This window comes from Cydia pomonella, chromosome 5 (assembly GCF_033807575.1).
Source record: "Cydia pomonella isolate Wapato2018A chromosome 5, ilCydPomo1, whole genome shotgun sequence".
Taxonomy (NCBI): domain Eukaryota; kingdom Metazoa; phylum Arthropoda; class Insecta; order Lepidoptera; family Tortricidae; genus Cydia; species Cydia pomonella.
In genome coordinates this window covers 17574709-17591414 of record NC_084707.1, presented here as the reverse complement: position 1 = coordinate 17591414, position 16706 = coordinate 17574709, and the positions used below count along the sequence as shown (strand labels likewise).

At 37.0% G+C, this 16706-nt stretch overlaps 1 protein-coding gene across 1 annotated transcript; it reads right to left on the bottom strand.

Annotated features, from left to right (window-relative positions):
* Nucleotides 1–3053: 3053 nt before the first annotated feature.
* On the bottom strand, nucleotides 3054–6072 carry LOC133517907 (tRNA-dihydrouridine(20) synthase [NAD(P)+]-like). Its single transcript, XM_061851387.1, has 6 exons — nucleotides 5841–6072; nucleotides 5494–5632; nucleotides 4595–4927; nucleotides 3963–4250; nucleotides 3669–3825; nucleotides 3054–3387 (listed from the first exon to the last, which is right to left on the bottom strand). The coding sequence occupies exons 1-6, from the start codon at nucleotides 5992–5994 to the stop codon at nucleotides 3109–3111; spliced, it is 1350 nt and encodes a 449-aa protein (XP_061707371.1). The 5' UTR covers nucleotides 5995–6072; the 3' UTR covers nucleotides 3054–3108.
* Between the last annotated feature and the right edge of the window lie 10634 nt (nucleotides 6073–16706).

Below are 16706 nucleotides of genomic sequence, written 5' to 3'. Positions count from 1 at the left end.
CTATGCTCAGTAGTGGGCGATAAAAGGCTGATATGATGATGATGATGATGAGTTGAAGTTACGAACGACGTAGGCTAGGCGACGCCGACGTAGCTTGTCTTAATTAACTTTTATCAAGTGCGCGTCAAATATTAACGTTATTTTCCTTATACATAATAGCCTCTGATTTAAAGCAACACGTCTCGGGCGTGGCGAGTCGTGGGTCGTTGCGCCTGTAATGAAATTTCAAATTTCGCACGACGGTACATTCCTTCATTCCTTCTGATATTGGGTTTGGAGCGGTACCTATAAGGAAGCTTATAAATATTCCGAAGTACTCATAATTTAAATTACTGATTTCTATGCCATAAGGCGTTGTAGGCGTTTCAGTCCGGAGTTCCGGAGGTCGCGGGTGCACACCCCGGCTCTTATATGAGTTTTTCAGAATTTATGTTATATGTACCTACGATAAATCATTTTGATATTTGCCAGTCGTTTTTCGGTGAAGGAAAACATCGTGAGGAAACAGGAGTAATCCCAAGAAGGCTTAGTTTACCCTACCGGTTGGAAGGTAAAATGGCAGTCGCTTTCGTAAAAACCTAGTGCTTACGTCATTTCTTGGGATTAATTGCCAACTCCAATGAGCCGTGGCTAAGAGCCGGGACAACGCTAGGAAGATGATGATGACTGAATTATATGTCATCTCTGCGCATTTTTACCAGAAAAGCTCTAGGCTCAGCAACGGTATGATGGTCGTGTTTTTGTCACTTGTCATATCATGCGTCACTTTTACACTTACGGATTTGTTAGAGCGTGACAGGTATGGTGACAAATGATAGACAGCCGTCCATCTTAGCCCTGCTGCATTGTTCTACAAAGAGCATATAATCACTACGTTTTAAGAGACGGGACTTCCATACTAGCGAGTGGACTCGGTTTGTTTCGCAAATCATTACCAAAATCTACGACAAAGAACTGTCAAGGAACCATAATACCAACATAACCGATTTAAATAGTGTAGTACGCTACACGCTTGCGATTCTTATCGATATCGATAAAATGGGGAAGGTTGAAACATAGGCTCCTGTCTACAAATTTTGTACTCGAAATCAGGTTAGCATCGAGTCCACATTTAAGTTGTATGTTATATAGTGGATAGTTCTTTGAGTGGATTAATATCTGGTTGGGCTTAATGTGGACCCGAATTATTTTAATACAGTTTTTAAGTCGTGTTTTATTTATTTATTTAAGCTTTATTTTCAAAATGTTCTGCACATACATGTTTCAATAAATGTTACTTTTCTATGGGAAGATGTATCGTCAGGTCTTCGTTCCCAACAAATTTGACCCACTGCCTGCATCTGAAAACATACAGCCTTGGACAAACATGACTTTATCTACAGTTTATATTCCAAGTATTTGCTAATGAGATGATCAACTGATTATTTAGCGCTAATATGCATCTATAAATCATGTTTTTCGGCATCCAGTTATCAACAACCCTTTATCAATGCTCTAACTTTTTATGTATTTATATGTCTGTTAATCATGAGAACCGGTCTGGCCTACTGGGCAGTAACCCTGCCTATGAAGCCGATGGTCTCGGGTTCAAATTTGTGTGATGCGTATTTGTTCCTGAGTCATGTGTGTTTTCTATGTATTTATATGTATATATCGTTGTCTAAGTACCCACAACACATGTCAAATAATGTCAAATAATGACCATTAATGCATAGATAATAGATAATTTTCCACTGAAAATCTTCGACGAATTAATTTTGTGTCATATTGCATGCAAGTTCTCAGGAAATTTCACATATTTTATTAAATTACTTACACTGATATACAAATAAACATACAATTATCGATAGTTTTAGTACATCCCTAGTTCACAACTAAAAATAATATAAAATATCAAATTTTCGATGTGTTTAAAGCCTGCTGCACCAAAATAAGGTCAAAAGTATGTAAAGCAATACGTACCGGTCTTTATTCAAGGGAAATTTCGCCATAAAATCCCTTTTTTCGTGATTTTCTCAAGTGGCTCGCTTGCCACATATTTCACACTTAGTAAACCATTTTCTCGGTGGCATTATAACAAAGTCGCTCTTTACTCTGATCACGGTTCACTATTTTTGATATTTTCACTAAATAATAAAGAAATTGCACGAAATACCCGAACAAAACATTGAAGCCTTCATAACAAACAAAACAATTAGGCTGACAGTTGACTTGATGTTAACTTGACAGAATAAATTTAATAGCACTGACGTTTTATTTTTCTTCGTTGGCAAAGATTTGCGAAACAAGTTCCATACAAAACTTATTTTGTTCCTAGTTGCGTCAGCCTGTTGTTCTACTAAACGGCTATTTTCTACTTCTCCACATTATTTCAGATTTACAGAGCCATCTGTGCGCAATGAAATATTAACGTTGTTCAACATTGCAGCGCCATCTAGTGAGAAAGTTTTGATTAGAAGAAATACGGCCTACAGATACAAAATTGAGAGACGAATGGGGAATTCTAAAAGACAATACCGCCAACATAAAATACACTGAATACTTTAAGTTACAACATTATCAACAAAATAGCTCGTTATTTGTCAAACTTGTCAATGTCAATTCGTTATATTGTATGTCTATGGTCAATTCGTTGTTGAGTAAAGTGACAGTTCGGTGACAGTGACGGGCATCACGGCAAGGCGAGCTATTATTTCTATAGTATTCCTTATTATCCTAATAAAATCTATAAACATTTGGTACACAACATATTGCATATATAGATATTTCGTGAAATCCTCTTTACTTGAAAATGGATGCGAAGAAATATACGATACCAAACTTGCCTACTACTCAAAACATATTGGAAGACACAGCTAATGCAGATGATAAAGTTTATGATTTAAAATTGGACGCTGAAGACGAAATTCTAAGCAAAGCTTATAAATGTTTCCAGAATTTCGAGAATTTACAGAATGACAAAACTAAACGCAGTGAGCTGAAGTTGAAGTTAGAAGAACTAAACCAAAAATTGGTGGAAAGTATACAAAACATAAAAATGTAATTTAGTTGTTTATTTGTAATAGTTAAAAGTTCTATTTAATAAAACAATTTTTATTTTACTTCTAATTATTTAATTATACTACCAAGTTGTAACAATTCATCTTCTGTTACCAAACCCAGATAGAATAAGCAAACTAAAGCTGCACCCTGCTCTGCAAACTTTTTATTTTTTTCCCAAAATGATGAAGTATATTTTTTTCCATTAAATGTAATTATGGTCCGGAACAATTTAGTTACCTGCTTTGTATCATAAACTGGCAAGTCATGGCCATTTTTCCCTGCCCAAGCATGTAATCTTGCTTTCGGCAAGTTTAAATCATCAAAATTGCCTCGTATAAAACATACCTGGAAAATAAACAGAATCTGGTTAAACTGGTCCAAGTGGAGTGGTTAAAAGGAAAACATGTGTTACAATAGCAATTAATTAATTTAAATTATCGCTTTCTAAGAGTGAGAAAACTTCTTAAAACAATAAAGTGGAAAGAAGGCATAGTCAGAAACTATCAGGCAAGAATTTCACCAATTTTGTAGCATAGTTATTATATGGCATGAGTGCCTAAATGATCCTTCAAAACTTTCATGTAAAAGTATTTTTAATAGTATTTTAGCAATGAGCAACACCTTACCTTCATTTGTTGCACTCCATCAAGGTCGTCTATCACTTTTTGTTTCTTATGAGGTGGTTCCAAATCCTCAGGAGTCACCTGCCATCTCCCCTGTATCCCCATTTTCTGATATTGAGACTGTTTCTCCTCACAGTATTGTCCCAAATCCCAAATGTCACTGTTAAGATGAATTTATAATAAGTTAATATTTACAAACTAATTCTTCACTATCTTGTAATGGCCATAAAGGGATTTTGTTTATGTAATCTATAAATTAGTTATGGATATTAAATGTTGCTGTGCTTTAATACCAACCATATTTGTTCAAGTGTTTGGCACTCTAAAAACTGCCTTCCTCTCGGTGTCTCTTGCAACTCTCTTAGAATATTTTGTACACAGTATTTAGTATTTGATGGTGAGTTATCATAATCAACAGCAAGTTTCAGGTACTCGCTGATGACTGTGTCCATTGGCAATAAACCTTCTTTCCTAAAGATGGAGCAGTTCCACTCTGCTGCCCTGGCCAGCATAACACTGTTGCATCCAGTCAATTCTTTGAACTTATGTATATCACTGTGCTTTTCTATTTCTTTTGATCCACCACTAAAAAATGAAAACAATATAATTATGTTTGCCTCTAAACTAAAATACTATGGAAGTGATGACATCTACGGCATGTAGGTATCTAATAGACAGACTTTTTGTATCACCCCGAGTTTCAATTCTTAATAGGCGGGTCCACACAGAGCGAGCATAAGCGCGAGGAAATTGCCTCGCGCATATGCTCGCTCTGTGGGGCCTATAGACTACCAAAGGAATAATTTGAAAATTTAACCAAATACATATCAAAAGTATAGATTTTTATTTATTATAAAAAAGGGAGGAAAAGCATGGATAACACTATTTAAAAATATGAATAATGCATAAATAATACTCGCACAACTTACTTTGCAATGACTGGTACAGATACCCTCTCTGCTACATAACGGATTACATCTGTATGTACAGCATGTTGTGGTCTCTCCTCTTTTGTCCTGCCGTGGATCCCTATAGCCTTAATGCCTGCACTTACTAATTTATTCACAAGTTCCAATGTTTCTTCTGAGGTCTTAAGTATCCTTATTTTGCAGCTAACTGGTATAGACAGATTATTGACTAGCGTATTTAGTATTTTCCATGCTTTGTCTGGTTGGCCCATCAGAGCTACCCCCATTCCACCTTTAATGGAAAACTCTTTAGGACAACCCATATTGATATCTATTGCAGCCACATCATTTTCCCTGAAATTATGTATAATAAATAACATTTAAGTGTCAAAGTAACACAAATTAAGGTTTGTTATTAAATATCAAATATTAAGTCACACAAACCTATAATTGTTATACAAAGTAAATAAGTGAGTAAAGGTTTTGTATGAAAAACATCTAGCAAATTACAATTTCCATTTGCCATCAAAATGCTGTTTTAAAAAGAGAGTGTATCTTTAATTGTATGAGAGCAACATTAATTCGCTATTTATGTATATTCATCTATTTGATTGGGTCCATGTTCATTTTTACAAAGGATTTTTTTATGATATAGGAGGCAAACAAGCAGACGGATCAACAATTCCCACTGCCCATGAACACCTGCAACACCAGAGGGGTTGAAAGTGCGTTGCCAGCCTTTAAGATGGGAATACACTCTTTTCTTGAAGGTTTGATTGTATGATGGTATGAAAAACATTATAAAGTTGGTACATGATACCCTGTTAGGGCATGGCAATAATCTAAATACTAATGGTGACTAAACTAAACTTGTATATTTCACAGATTCAAGAACAAGTTGTTAAATTGGATTAACTCACACTAATTTGGCAACTTTGAGCGCTCGCTCTGCATCACAAGTGCCTAGTTGTAGAACAACCCTGTCTTTTTCCTCAGCGCATGTACGGAAAACAATTGTACCATCTGTCTGGTCAACATAGTCTATAGTGTTAAGTATATCTGAAACAATAAAGTTGGATCATACATAAATTATTATTCATTGATTGACATTTAACTTATCGGTAAGTATCAAATAAAAATGTATTAATAAGTTTATTCATTACATTACATTACATTACATTAAAATTATATTATATACTATAATAATGATTAGGTGCGTGTTATTCTACTTATACCTCATTTATATTTAAAAAGATAAAGAGCTTACCATTAATTCTGCGCTTTGAACGTAAAAACTTCCAATCTATTAGTTCTTCTGTATACACTATATCAGCACCATACCGGAGAGCTAATAATCTCATTGGTAAAGTGCCTATGCGGACCATCGGTGCAAGAACTAATTTATTTTCATAAGATAACATTATATAAACAATTATGTTAAATAATTAAATTAATGAAAATAATAACACATAACCTCTATCTAGTGCGTTTAGTTTCTTATATCACATGTCATTGCTGTCATGTAATGTCAATTAAATAATACTGAAAAAGTAAAACGCCAATTACATCCACCCTTTCCGATTTCGATCCCGAAATCAGTCCCAATTTCGGGCTTAGTAGTATATATTTGAAATGTAAAAAATACTTATCAAGTGCGAATTACATCCACACTTTATCAGGCTTGATATCAGACCCGATTTTGGGCTGAGAGGTATTTTTCCGTTTCACCAAATATCAGCACATCTTTTACAATATTTGAAATGTAAATAAAGGGTTCAAATGCAAAAATATCAAACATTGAACATTTTTGGCAATTATAGAAATATTTTTTGCATTACAAATATTGTTAAGGATGTGCGGAAAACGATTATCAGGCCCGACATCGGGACTTATTTCGGGTCCGATATCAGGAAGTGTAGACGTAATTGGCGTAATATTTTTTCCAGTCGTGTGATAATATTTCACTGAGACAGACCAAGATAAGTTGACAGCGATTTTGGCAGCCCAGACAGTGCAGGGGGCCTACCGCGAAAACCGAAATACGCAAATTGAGGGGATCTTTCTCTTTTACTCTTAGTAAGACGTAATTAGAGTGACAGAGAAAAATGCCCGCATTTGACGAATTTCGATTTTCCCCGTAGCCGCCCAGGTATTATTTTAAACGTAAAACTTCTATGAAATTATGACGTTTACTTACATTACTTCTATAGGAGGAACATCTCTATGTATGAAAAGTGTCCATCAAAAAACATTAAATAGGCGGCGCCACAATACACCGAAATAAAATGTCATAGACCTAGTATTTATATAGATGAGCATTATTATTTATACTCGTGCGCCCGTAAGGGACAGAACATGCGGTGCGACAAAATTAAAAACACATTTTAACATTCCTGACAACATACCCAAAGCAACCTACGTAATTTGGTCGGGTTATTTGTTGCCCCTCCCCCATTTCATCTCTATATTATTATACCTCTATGGTTCATGTAATCCATGAGCCTACCTAGCGCCACCGGAGAGATTAGGAACTATTATTTAAACCTGAAAGCTGGTTACTTTTGCAATAGTTCTGCCTATGGAGTGTGGAATTAAGAGGAGTGACATCTCTTATGGTAGAACTGTTGCAAAAGGGTCCAGCTGTTAGCTATAAATAATAGTTCCAAATCTCTCCAGAGTAGCGCTAGAGTAGCTAAGAACCTAGGCGCTATTGACGAAGTGAAGTGCGCTGTCTATGATTTGATTATTTTGTTCAAGTATTCTAGGTATTGTAGCGCCACCTATTTAAGGTTTTTTTATGACACTTTTTGGTACATGGAGATTTATTTCCGTACCTCCACCTTTCGTAGTTCTGCCATAAGAGATTATCCTCCTTTTAATTCCACACTTCATAATTACTTCACTTGCACTATGGAAGGTAGAGGCAAGGAACAGAAACTCCTTAGGCAGAATTGTTGCAATGTCCAGCTGTCAGCTATAAATAACACGGACTTATAGGATAGGGTACATCGGCCAAAAAGTGTGTCCATATGAGAAGTCAAGGTGGGCCGTTGCATCTCTTTCTAATTAGGGTGACCATGAGTTATATGTATCTGTGATATTAGGATAACATGGAATATATAGTTTGGCCAAGATCTTTTTTCATTTGTGCATAGTCAGAGAGAATCTTACTGTCTTTTTGCTGTGCTAGTATTATGGCCCCTGAAAAGGGATGGATATAGTTTATTCTCTTCTGTAAAACGCTTCACAAAATCTTACTTAATTTAGTCGTCCTAAAAGCTGTTACTGATAGCTGATAGGCGTACCGGACCGCCACTATTATCGATCGTGAGGAAGGTGGTCCGTCGTAACTTCTTTCGATATTCGCTCTCGCTTACGCATACTAATAACTGGGGGCCTACCGCAAAAATAATTCGCAAATTGTTGCGGGGATCTTTCTCTTTTACTCTCACTTAGACGTATTAAGAGTGACAGAGCAAAACGCCCGCAATAGGGTTGTTTCCATCTACAAATCTAAGGGCAGAATTGTATCCCAATAAATTCTTTTGGATTATAAGAACATGTTAAACTACTTTTAGGGGACCTGTAATGACCATATTTTTGTAAATATTGAATTTAAAATATCTTTTCGCAGACGTCACGTGACCAAACTCGAAACGTCATTGAAGATTCTGATGACGTCACAACTCTTGGATTGACACTGTTGACAGTTAGGCGATAAACAACAAATGACAAATGTCAGTTGACAGTTAGTATCTTCTACGTGTGTATGTATATATTATGATTATGTGTCAAACCGTAAACTGTGACGTCACACAATTTTCAAAGAGCGTTTTGGGCGCGAAAGCATCTGTCAAAATATATTTTGTTAATTTAATATATTTAAAGCCGTTTTTAGTATAAAAGTTGGATTTTAGGGCAACTTTTAGTTAATATAGAACGTAATACAAGCGTTTCAAAAAATTGGAAACAACCCTATTAACGAACTTCGATTTTCATGGTTATAGCCCTGGATTCCATGTGGATGAGATTATTAATATTATCTAATTAAAATACTTAAGGTGTTACGATGCCGGACATGTATTTGAAAATAATAAATAACGGCCGTAAGCCGCCACTGTCGAACTCAAAAATGGTCACGATTTTTCATTTGTAGTCTGCCTCTTTCGCACTCATGGTATGTTCATATGCGTGGTGGCCTACGTTTTGCACACTTTACCTATCTCTCTATTCTTTAAGCGTCATCTACTCATCGTAGATCTGTGATTGCAACAAGTTTTCAAATTTGCCGCCTTTTTCTACTTACGAAAATGTGTGTCCAACCTATATCTAATCGATTAAGTATGTATAAATAGTTAGTAAAACCGTTTCGGACTTTGGATTTCAATTTTGGCAATTAATTATTCTGTAATAGCTATCATTCCACCAATTTAATCATGCCGAAATATAGACATACCTAAACTTACTCAAGTACTTAATAAGAATTGTGTAAAACTGATCCACATCGTGCCGCATCATGGTCACCCTGAGTTTGACAATTATCGTCTTGTATTTTTATCGTAAAATTGAATGATTGTGGTTCACCTGTAAAAATATATACCACAATCAGCAATACTTTCACTTCTACAACCTGTCACACAACATTTTTTAAATATTATGCAATTAAATGCTGAGCTCCACCATTCACGTGTTTTGGAAATATCTGGAAAATATGTCATCAAGTTGAATATACGAAGTTTCTACAATATATTAAAATTCTTTTTTTTTTGTTATGCACATGCTTGGTTTAATCAGTTAATAATATTGACATCATATTTATTTACAAATTACTTAAAAGATTTGAGAACCGCACTCTGTATGTAGCACTAAAATAGTATAAGAAAATATTTAATTTCAGTAGTATATTGATATAAATACTACCACAATGGTATGTTTTTATCATTGGCAACATGTGCGATTGAGACACCGCGCCCCACTTTTGCTATCTCAAGTAGTGGACCGTTTTCTCTAGTCTCGTTAGAACACCTTTCTGCCTCGGTGATAAGGTTCAATTTACTATAACAAAAATGTTAGAGTGTGCTCCTTTTTTATATCTCTATTATACATAATAGTTCCAAATCTCTCCAGAGTAGCGCTAGAGTAGCTAAGAACCTAGGCGTTACTGACGGAGTGAAGTGCGCTGTCTATGATTAGATTTTTTTCTCAAGTATTCTAGGTATTGTAGCGCCACTATTTATGGTTTTTTGTCGGACACTTTTTGGATGGAGATTCTGTTCCTTGCCTCCAAAGAGCATATAATCACTAAGTTTTATAATCACTACGTTTTAAGAGACGGGACTTCCATACTAGCGAGTGGAATCCCTTTGTTTCGCAAATCATTACCAAAATGTACGACAAAGAACTGTCAAAGAACCATAGTACCAACATAAGCAATTTAAATAGTGTAGTACGCTACACGCTTGCGTTTCTTATCGATATCGATAAAATGGGGAGGGTTGAAATATAGACTCTTGTCTACAAATTTTGTACTCGAAATCAAGTTAGGATCGAGTCCACATTTAAGTTGTATGTTATATAGTGGATAGTTCTATGAGTGGACTAATACGTGGTCGAGCTTAATGTGGACTCGATTTTTTTTTAGAACACCTTGTTGTTCTTCACCACTAGGAAGGATCAAAGTAGCACTTTTTTTCCCTACTAGGAGGGATCACTTTTTTTCCTCTTTTTGCATACTTCTTAGTTGAATTATTTTATTTTATTACCATTAATTAAATTTATTTATTTAATTGTACCATAATGTCCATAATAATTTCCTCATAGGTGATGTGAAAAGCAGTATGTAAATTTATCACGTGGTAGCAAAAATATTTCCACCTTAGGGTGGTATTGCACCTATCCAATTTCTTGGTCCAATGTCATTGCGTCTCACTCTGTCATTAATCAAAATGTGAGACGCAATACACATTGGACAAAGAAATTGCATAGGTGGAATACCACCCATAGGCGTTAACACTTGAATCCCTCACTACGCTAGGATTCTATTTTAGAATACCTCGTTACACTCAGAATGTAATTATAAAATCCTTCACTATTTCTTTCTTAATTTTTTTTATTAAAAGCACTATTTTCAAAATGATCTGCAGATACATGTTTCAATAAATAGTACGGTCGCCAAATCTCAAAAGCCCTCTAGAAACACGATTTAATTGACTCGGCTCGGCCTTACCCACAACCGGTATCAATGTGTTCGGACAGTTCTCCTGATCACCGTACATGCGGTAGTAAAGCGGAAAAATGGTGGAGGGGATAGTAATGACGTCACAAAGATGGCGGCCGGACCTATTCTTTTTGGCGGTGTATCTCGAAAACCACTTAACCGATTTTAATCATCGAGGTGTCAAATAATAGCTTATATTATGGAGATTATTTCCTTTTCTACAAACATTTACGTGAAACCTATAGGAAAAAAAATAATCACAAAAAACAGTTTTTTTATAAAATTATTATTTTTTATTTTGTAAAAATCTCCGTAAATATTAGCATTTCGCAAATTTTGTTTAATATAAAACATATTGCTTCATTATCAAGGAATATAATGAGCCTTAAAACATACAGATCGAGTAATAAACAATGAAGCTACACTCATTTATTTGCGCATGGGTAACGATAACTGGCTTTTACCGGTCGAAACTGTGGTGACTGTTACGATACGTATTGAATGGAATTTATAGAGTATCGGTTTTAATTACTGAAATTATAATGACAATTATAAAAACCAGACACAATAATGTTACCTTACTTCGACGTTTAGTCTCTTTTTTCGTCTTAATCATAGGTAGGTACATATTTCTTTTTACTTAAAAATTTTATACAGGGTGAACTTTTAACCACCAGTCATACTCTGCGCAGCGACTTTATAGGTCATACTGAACAACTTTTACTATTAGTAGTCCCCAAGCCGCTCCGAGGCCAGATTTAATTGACTCAGCTCGGCCTTACCCACAACCGGTATCAATGTGTTCGGGCGTTTCTCCTGATCACCGTACATGCGGTAGTAAAGCGGAAAAATGGTGGGAGGGGATAGTAATGACGTCACAAAGATGGCGTCTGGACCTATTCTTTTTGGCGGTGTATCTCGAAAACCACTTAACCGATTGTATTCGTCGAGGTGTCAACTAATAGCTTATATTATGGAGATTATTTCCTTTTTACAAACATTTACGTGAAACCTATAGGAAAATAATAATCACAAAAAACATTTTTTTTTATACATTTGGTTGGTAGGTTTGTCTTATGTTTTAAAGCAGTAAAATCTTTCAAGTCGAAACACAGTATAAATATACATTTTGTTGTCTAATCTAAAAGTATGATGTTCATTGTTTAAGACTGATTAGTGATTACTGAATTAAATAACATGCTATTTGTTATTTTTGTTTTATTTTTTAAATCAGGTATTAATTTATTCACTATGTATCACTATACAGGCAAAATGTGTATCATAGTTGGTCTGTAAGTACTTACTACTTGTGTCGAATATAGGTATAAGATGAAATTTTAACCACCAGCCATACTCTGCGCAGTGACTTTACAGGTCATACTGAACAACTTTTATTATGGGACCAATGCCGAATCACGCAGGAAAATTTGGATCTGGAATGACACCCACTGGCTGTGCCCTACCACACAAAGCGAGATGACATTCACAATGCCCATACCTCTCTTTTGGACGTAGTTTAAGGACGTACCCGGGTCCATGACGCATGCTCGCCACACCGCTGCTTAAAATAAGCTGACGCACCGTAAATTGAACTGCGTAAAAATCGCAAAAAATATTACACGGAGATCTTATGGCAGACACCGTACCGGTGACGTAAAAGACGCAACTGTTTTGCGAACAAAAAAGATTCGCGTGAAGCACGTCACTGCGATTCCGTACCGTCACCGTTTTTTAAACAGCGGTGTGGGGAGCATGCGTCTAAAACGGTACGCATACGACGCGTCACTGCGATTCCGTATCGTGACCGTTTTTTAAGCTGCGGTCTGGTCGCACCTTGTATTGTATTGTATTGTATTGTATTCGGGCGATTTTTCCGCAACTCGACGACTTGCGCCTATTTTGCGTGATATGTTGGGGGTGGGCTAGTCCTGCCAGCCCAGCTCCTCGAGGAATCCTATCAAACCTTTGATGTTGAGTAGGACCTCGGGGAGGTCTCTCGGAGATCCGAGATGTTTAGCCCTGTATGGAGTCACTCCGCTGCATTCCAGCACCACGTGAGAGGCTGTTTCTTCTGTCTCCATGCAACCTCGGCACAGGGGACTGTCTGTGACACCTGTTGTGAAAAGATGTTTGTTAAATAGTCCATGACCTGTTATGACACTGGTTACCATACTCAGTCGGACCTTCCCTAGTTGCAGGAGCGCCCTTGTGAGTTTTCCGTTGATGCCAGGCATGTATTCTTTTGCCTGTCTGCATCCAGTCTGGTTCAGCCAGTGTTTTGTGTGTAGTTTCCCTGTACGTGCCAGCAGCATTGAGCGTACCTTGCTAAATGGTATCGGAAGAATCGGTTCCGGACCAATCGCCCCCGCATTCGATCCTTGCCTGGCAAGCTCGTCCGCAGCATCGTTACCTCGGGATCCACTGTGTCCCTTGAACCATTGTAGGGTGATCTTGTTATTATGACATACCTCCATTAGTCGTTCGTGGCATTCGTGTATAAGTTTGGATGTAACTATATGGCTATTTAGAGCCATTAAGACTGCTCTACTGTCGGAGAGTATGCGGATGGAGGATCTTACTACCTTCCTTGCAGTGATGGCAGCCGCCGCGTTTATGATGCCCATGCACTCAGCTTGGAATACCGAGTTATGGGCTCCTAGCGGAGTGGTGATCGACATGTTCAGGTCTTCTGAGAAGGTTCCAGAGCCCGATCCGCTGTCTGTTTTGGACCCATCAGTGAAGATTCTCAGCTCCCGGGGATTGAGTCCTTCATGATTGTCGTCCTCATATAACTGTATTTTGTACCTTTTATCGACGATAGCTTGTTTGTGAATCCGGTCCGTGCCTGACCTAAGCACTGGAAATTCGTCATACACCTTTTCCAGGCATTTTGTGTGAAGAGCTCCTGTGATGTTAGACTATATCTTGAGGGTTCGCAACCTTACCGCTGAGAGACTGGCCTCTTGCTGTATGTGTAGGTGCAGCGGTGGAAGGTTTAGCATGACCTCCATGGCTGCAGTCGGGGTAGACCTCGTGCAGCCAGTGGTGGCCGCGCATGCGAGCCTTTGAAGTCTTTGTAGTTTGTCTCGTACGTTGCCTAGGTTTGTTCTTGGCCACCAAACCAGAGCACCGTAACAGAGTAAGGGGCGGATTATCGTCTTATAGAGCCAGAGGGTAATTTTCGGGTTGAGTCCCCACCTCTTACCAATCATCCTTCTGCACTGCCAGAAGACAACTCCCGCCTTGTCTATCCGTTTGTTGATGTGGTTGTTCCAATTGAGTTTATTGTCGAGAGTTAGTCCTAAGTACTTAACTTCATCGGACAGCTGTAGCTCATTTTGGAAAAGTGTTGGTCTGGTAAAGTTGGTCGCACCTTTATATGGGACAGTCAAAATTTTTTTCGCGATTTCGGAATTGGTCCCATAGTAAAAGTTGTTAAGTATGACCTATAAAGTCGCTGCGCAGAGTATGACTGGTGGTTAAAAGTTCACCCTGTATAAAAATTTTAAGTAAAAAGAAATATGTACCTACCTATGATTAAGACGAAAAAAGAGACTAAACGTCGAAGTAAGGTAACATTATTGTGTCTGGTTTTTATAATTTTAATTATAATTTCAGGAATTAAAACCGATACTATAAATTCCATTCAATACGTATCGTAACAGTCACCACAGTTTCGACCGGTAAAAGCCAGTTATCGTTACCCATGCGCAAATAAATGAGTGTAGCTTCATTGTTTATTACTCGATCTGTATGTTTTAAGGCTCATTATATTCCTTGATAATGAAGCAATATGTTTTATATTAAACAAAATTTGCGAAATGCTAATATTTACGGAGATTTTTACAAAATAAAAAATAATAATTTTATAAAAAAACTGTTTTTTGTGATTATTTTTTTTCCTATAGGTTTCACGTAAATGTTTGTAGAAAAGGAAATAATCTCCATAATATAAGCTATTATTTGACACCTCGATGATTAAAATCGGTTAAGTGGTTTTCGAGATACACCGCCAAAAAGAATAGGTCCGGCCGCCATCTTTGTGACGTCATTACTATCCCCTCCACCATTTTTCCGCTTTACTACCGCATGTACGGTGATCAGGAGAACTGTCCGAACACATTGATACCGGTTGTGGGTAAGGCCGAGCTGAGTCAATTAAATCTGGCCTCGGAGCGGCTTGGCGACCGTACTAAAATGTAACTTTTCTATGGGAAGATGTATCAAGTCTTCGTTCCCAACAAATTTAACCCACTGCTTGCATCTGAAAATATACAGCCTTGGTTATGTACAGTTTATATTCCAAGTGTTTGCTAATGAGATGATCAACTGATTATTTAGCGCTAATATGCATCTATAAATCATGTTTTTTTGGCATCCAATTATCAACAACCCTTTATCAATGCTCTAACTTTTTATGTAGGTATTCATATGTCTGTTAATCATGAGAACCGGTCTGGCCTACTGGGCAGTAACCCTGCCTATAAAGCCGATGGTCCCAGGTTCAAATCCTGGTACGGGCATTTATTTATGTGATGACCATGCATATTTGTTCCTGAGTCATGTGTGTTTTCTATGTATTTATATGTATATATCGTTGTCTAAGTACCCACAACACATGTCTTATTGAGCTTCCTATGGGATTATGTCAATTTGTGTAATAATGTCGTATAATATTTTTTATTGATCACAAAAAGAGAGATTAATTTACTTACATTTCAGATTAATATATTAAATAATTACTAGATTTAAAAAAATATGTTAAATAATGACCATTAATGCATAGATGATAGATAATTTTCCACTGAAAATCTTCGACGAATTAATTTTGTGTCTTAATGCATGCAAGTTCTCAGGAAATTTCACATATTTTATTTAATACTTACACTGATATACAAATAAACATACAATTATCGATAGTTTTAGTACATACCTAGTTCACAACTAAAAATAATATAAAATAACAAATTTTCGATGTGTTTAAAGACTGCTGCACCAAAATAAGGTCAAAAGTATCTAAAGCAATACGTACCGGTCTTTATCCAAGGGAAATTTCGCCATAAAATCCCTTTTTTCGTGATTTTCTCGAGTGGCTTGCTTGCCACATATTTCACACTTAGTAAACCGTTTTCTCGGTGGCATTGTAACAAACTCGTTCTTTACTCTGATCACGGTTCACTATTTTCGATATTTTCAGTAAATAATAAAGAAATTGCACGAAATACCCGAACAAAACATTGAAGCCTTCATAACAAACAAAACAATTAGGCTGACAGTTGACTTGATGTAAACTTGACAGAATAAATAGCACTGACGTTTTAATCGTTTTATTTTTCTTCGTTGGCAAAGATTTGCGAAACAAGTTCCATACAAAACTTATTTTGTTCCTAGTTGCGTCAGCCGCTTGCCTCTACCTTAAATAACTTGCACAGGCTGGGCTATCAAAATCGCTGCCAACTTATCTTGATCACTGTTGGTAGCGAATTAGCGATCGAAAAAGACGGAAATATGGGATACTTGGCAGCACTGGCGGCCGTGTACGGCCGTCTGTTGTGTAGGATCGCACCGTTACGCGCTAGAACTAAGGCAATGAGTAGTATAATGTATGTAGGACACTATGGCTACAGTATGGGGTTTTTCAAAAAAAGGAGTGTACAGGTTTTTAAAGGGTCGGCAACGCGCATGTAATACCTCCGGTGTTGCAGGCGTCCATAGGCTACGGTGACTGCTTACCATCAGGCGGGCCGTATGCTTGTTTGCCACCGTCGTGGTATAAAAAAACACTCCATTCCAAGATCACGATACAGCACAGCGTCGCTTGCTTAATGTCTGTTCCTATGACCTCGGCCGAGTCAATAGCATCCTAGCATCCCCTGCTTCGGAAGAGGCTGGGCTCCTTTATTCTATGGTTATCGA

What these genes read in the sequence shown, in the direction of transcription:
- LOC133517907 (XM_061851387.1), bottom strand. Translation starts at nt 5,994, where the DNA reads ATGTTATCTTATGAAAATAAATTAGTTCTTGCACCGATGGTCCGCATA. An exon ending in CTCAAAGTTGCCAAATTAGT is followed by an intron (nt 4,928 to 5,493) that starts GTGAGTTAATCC and finishes ACATAATTTCAG; the next exon opens with GGAAAATGATGTGGCTGCAA. An exon ending in TCTGTACCAGTCATTGCAAA is followed by an intron (nt 4,251 to 4,594) that starts GTAAGTTGTGCG and finishes TTCATTTTTTAG; the next exon opens with TGGTGGATCAAAAGAAATAG.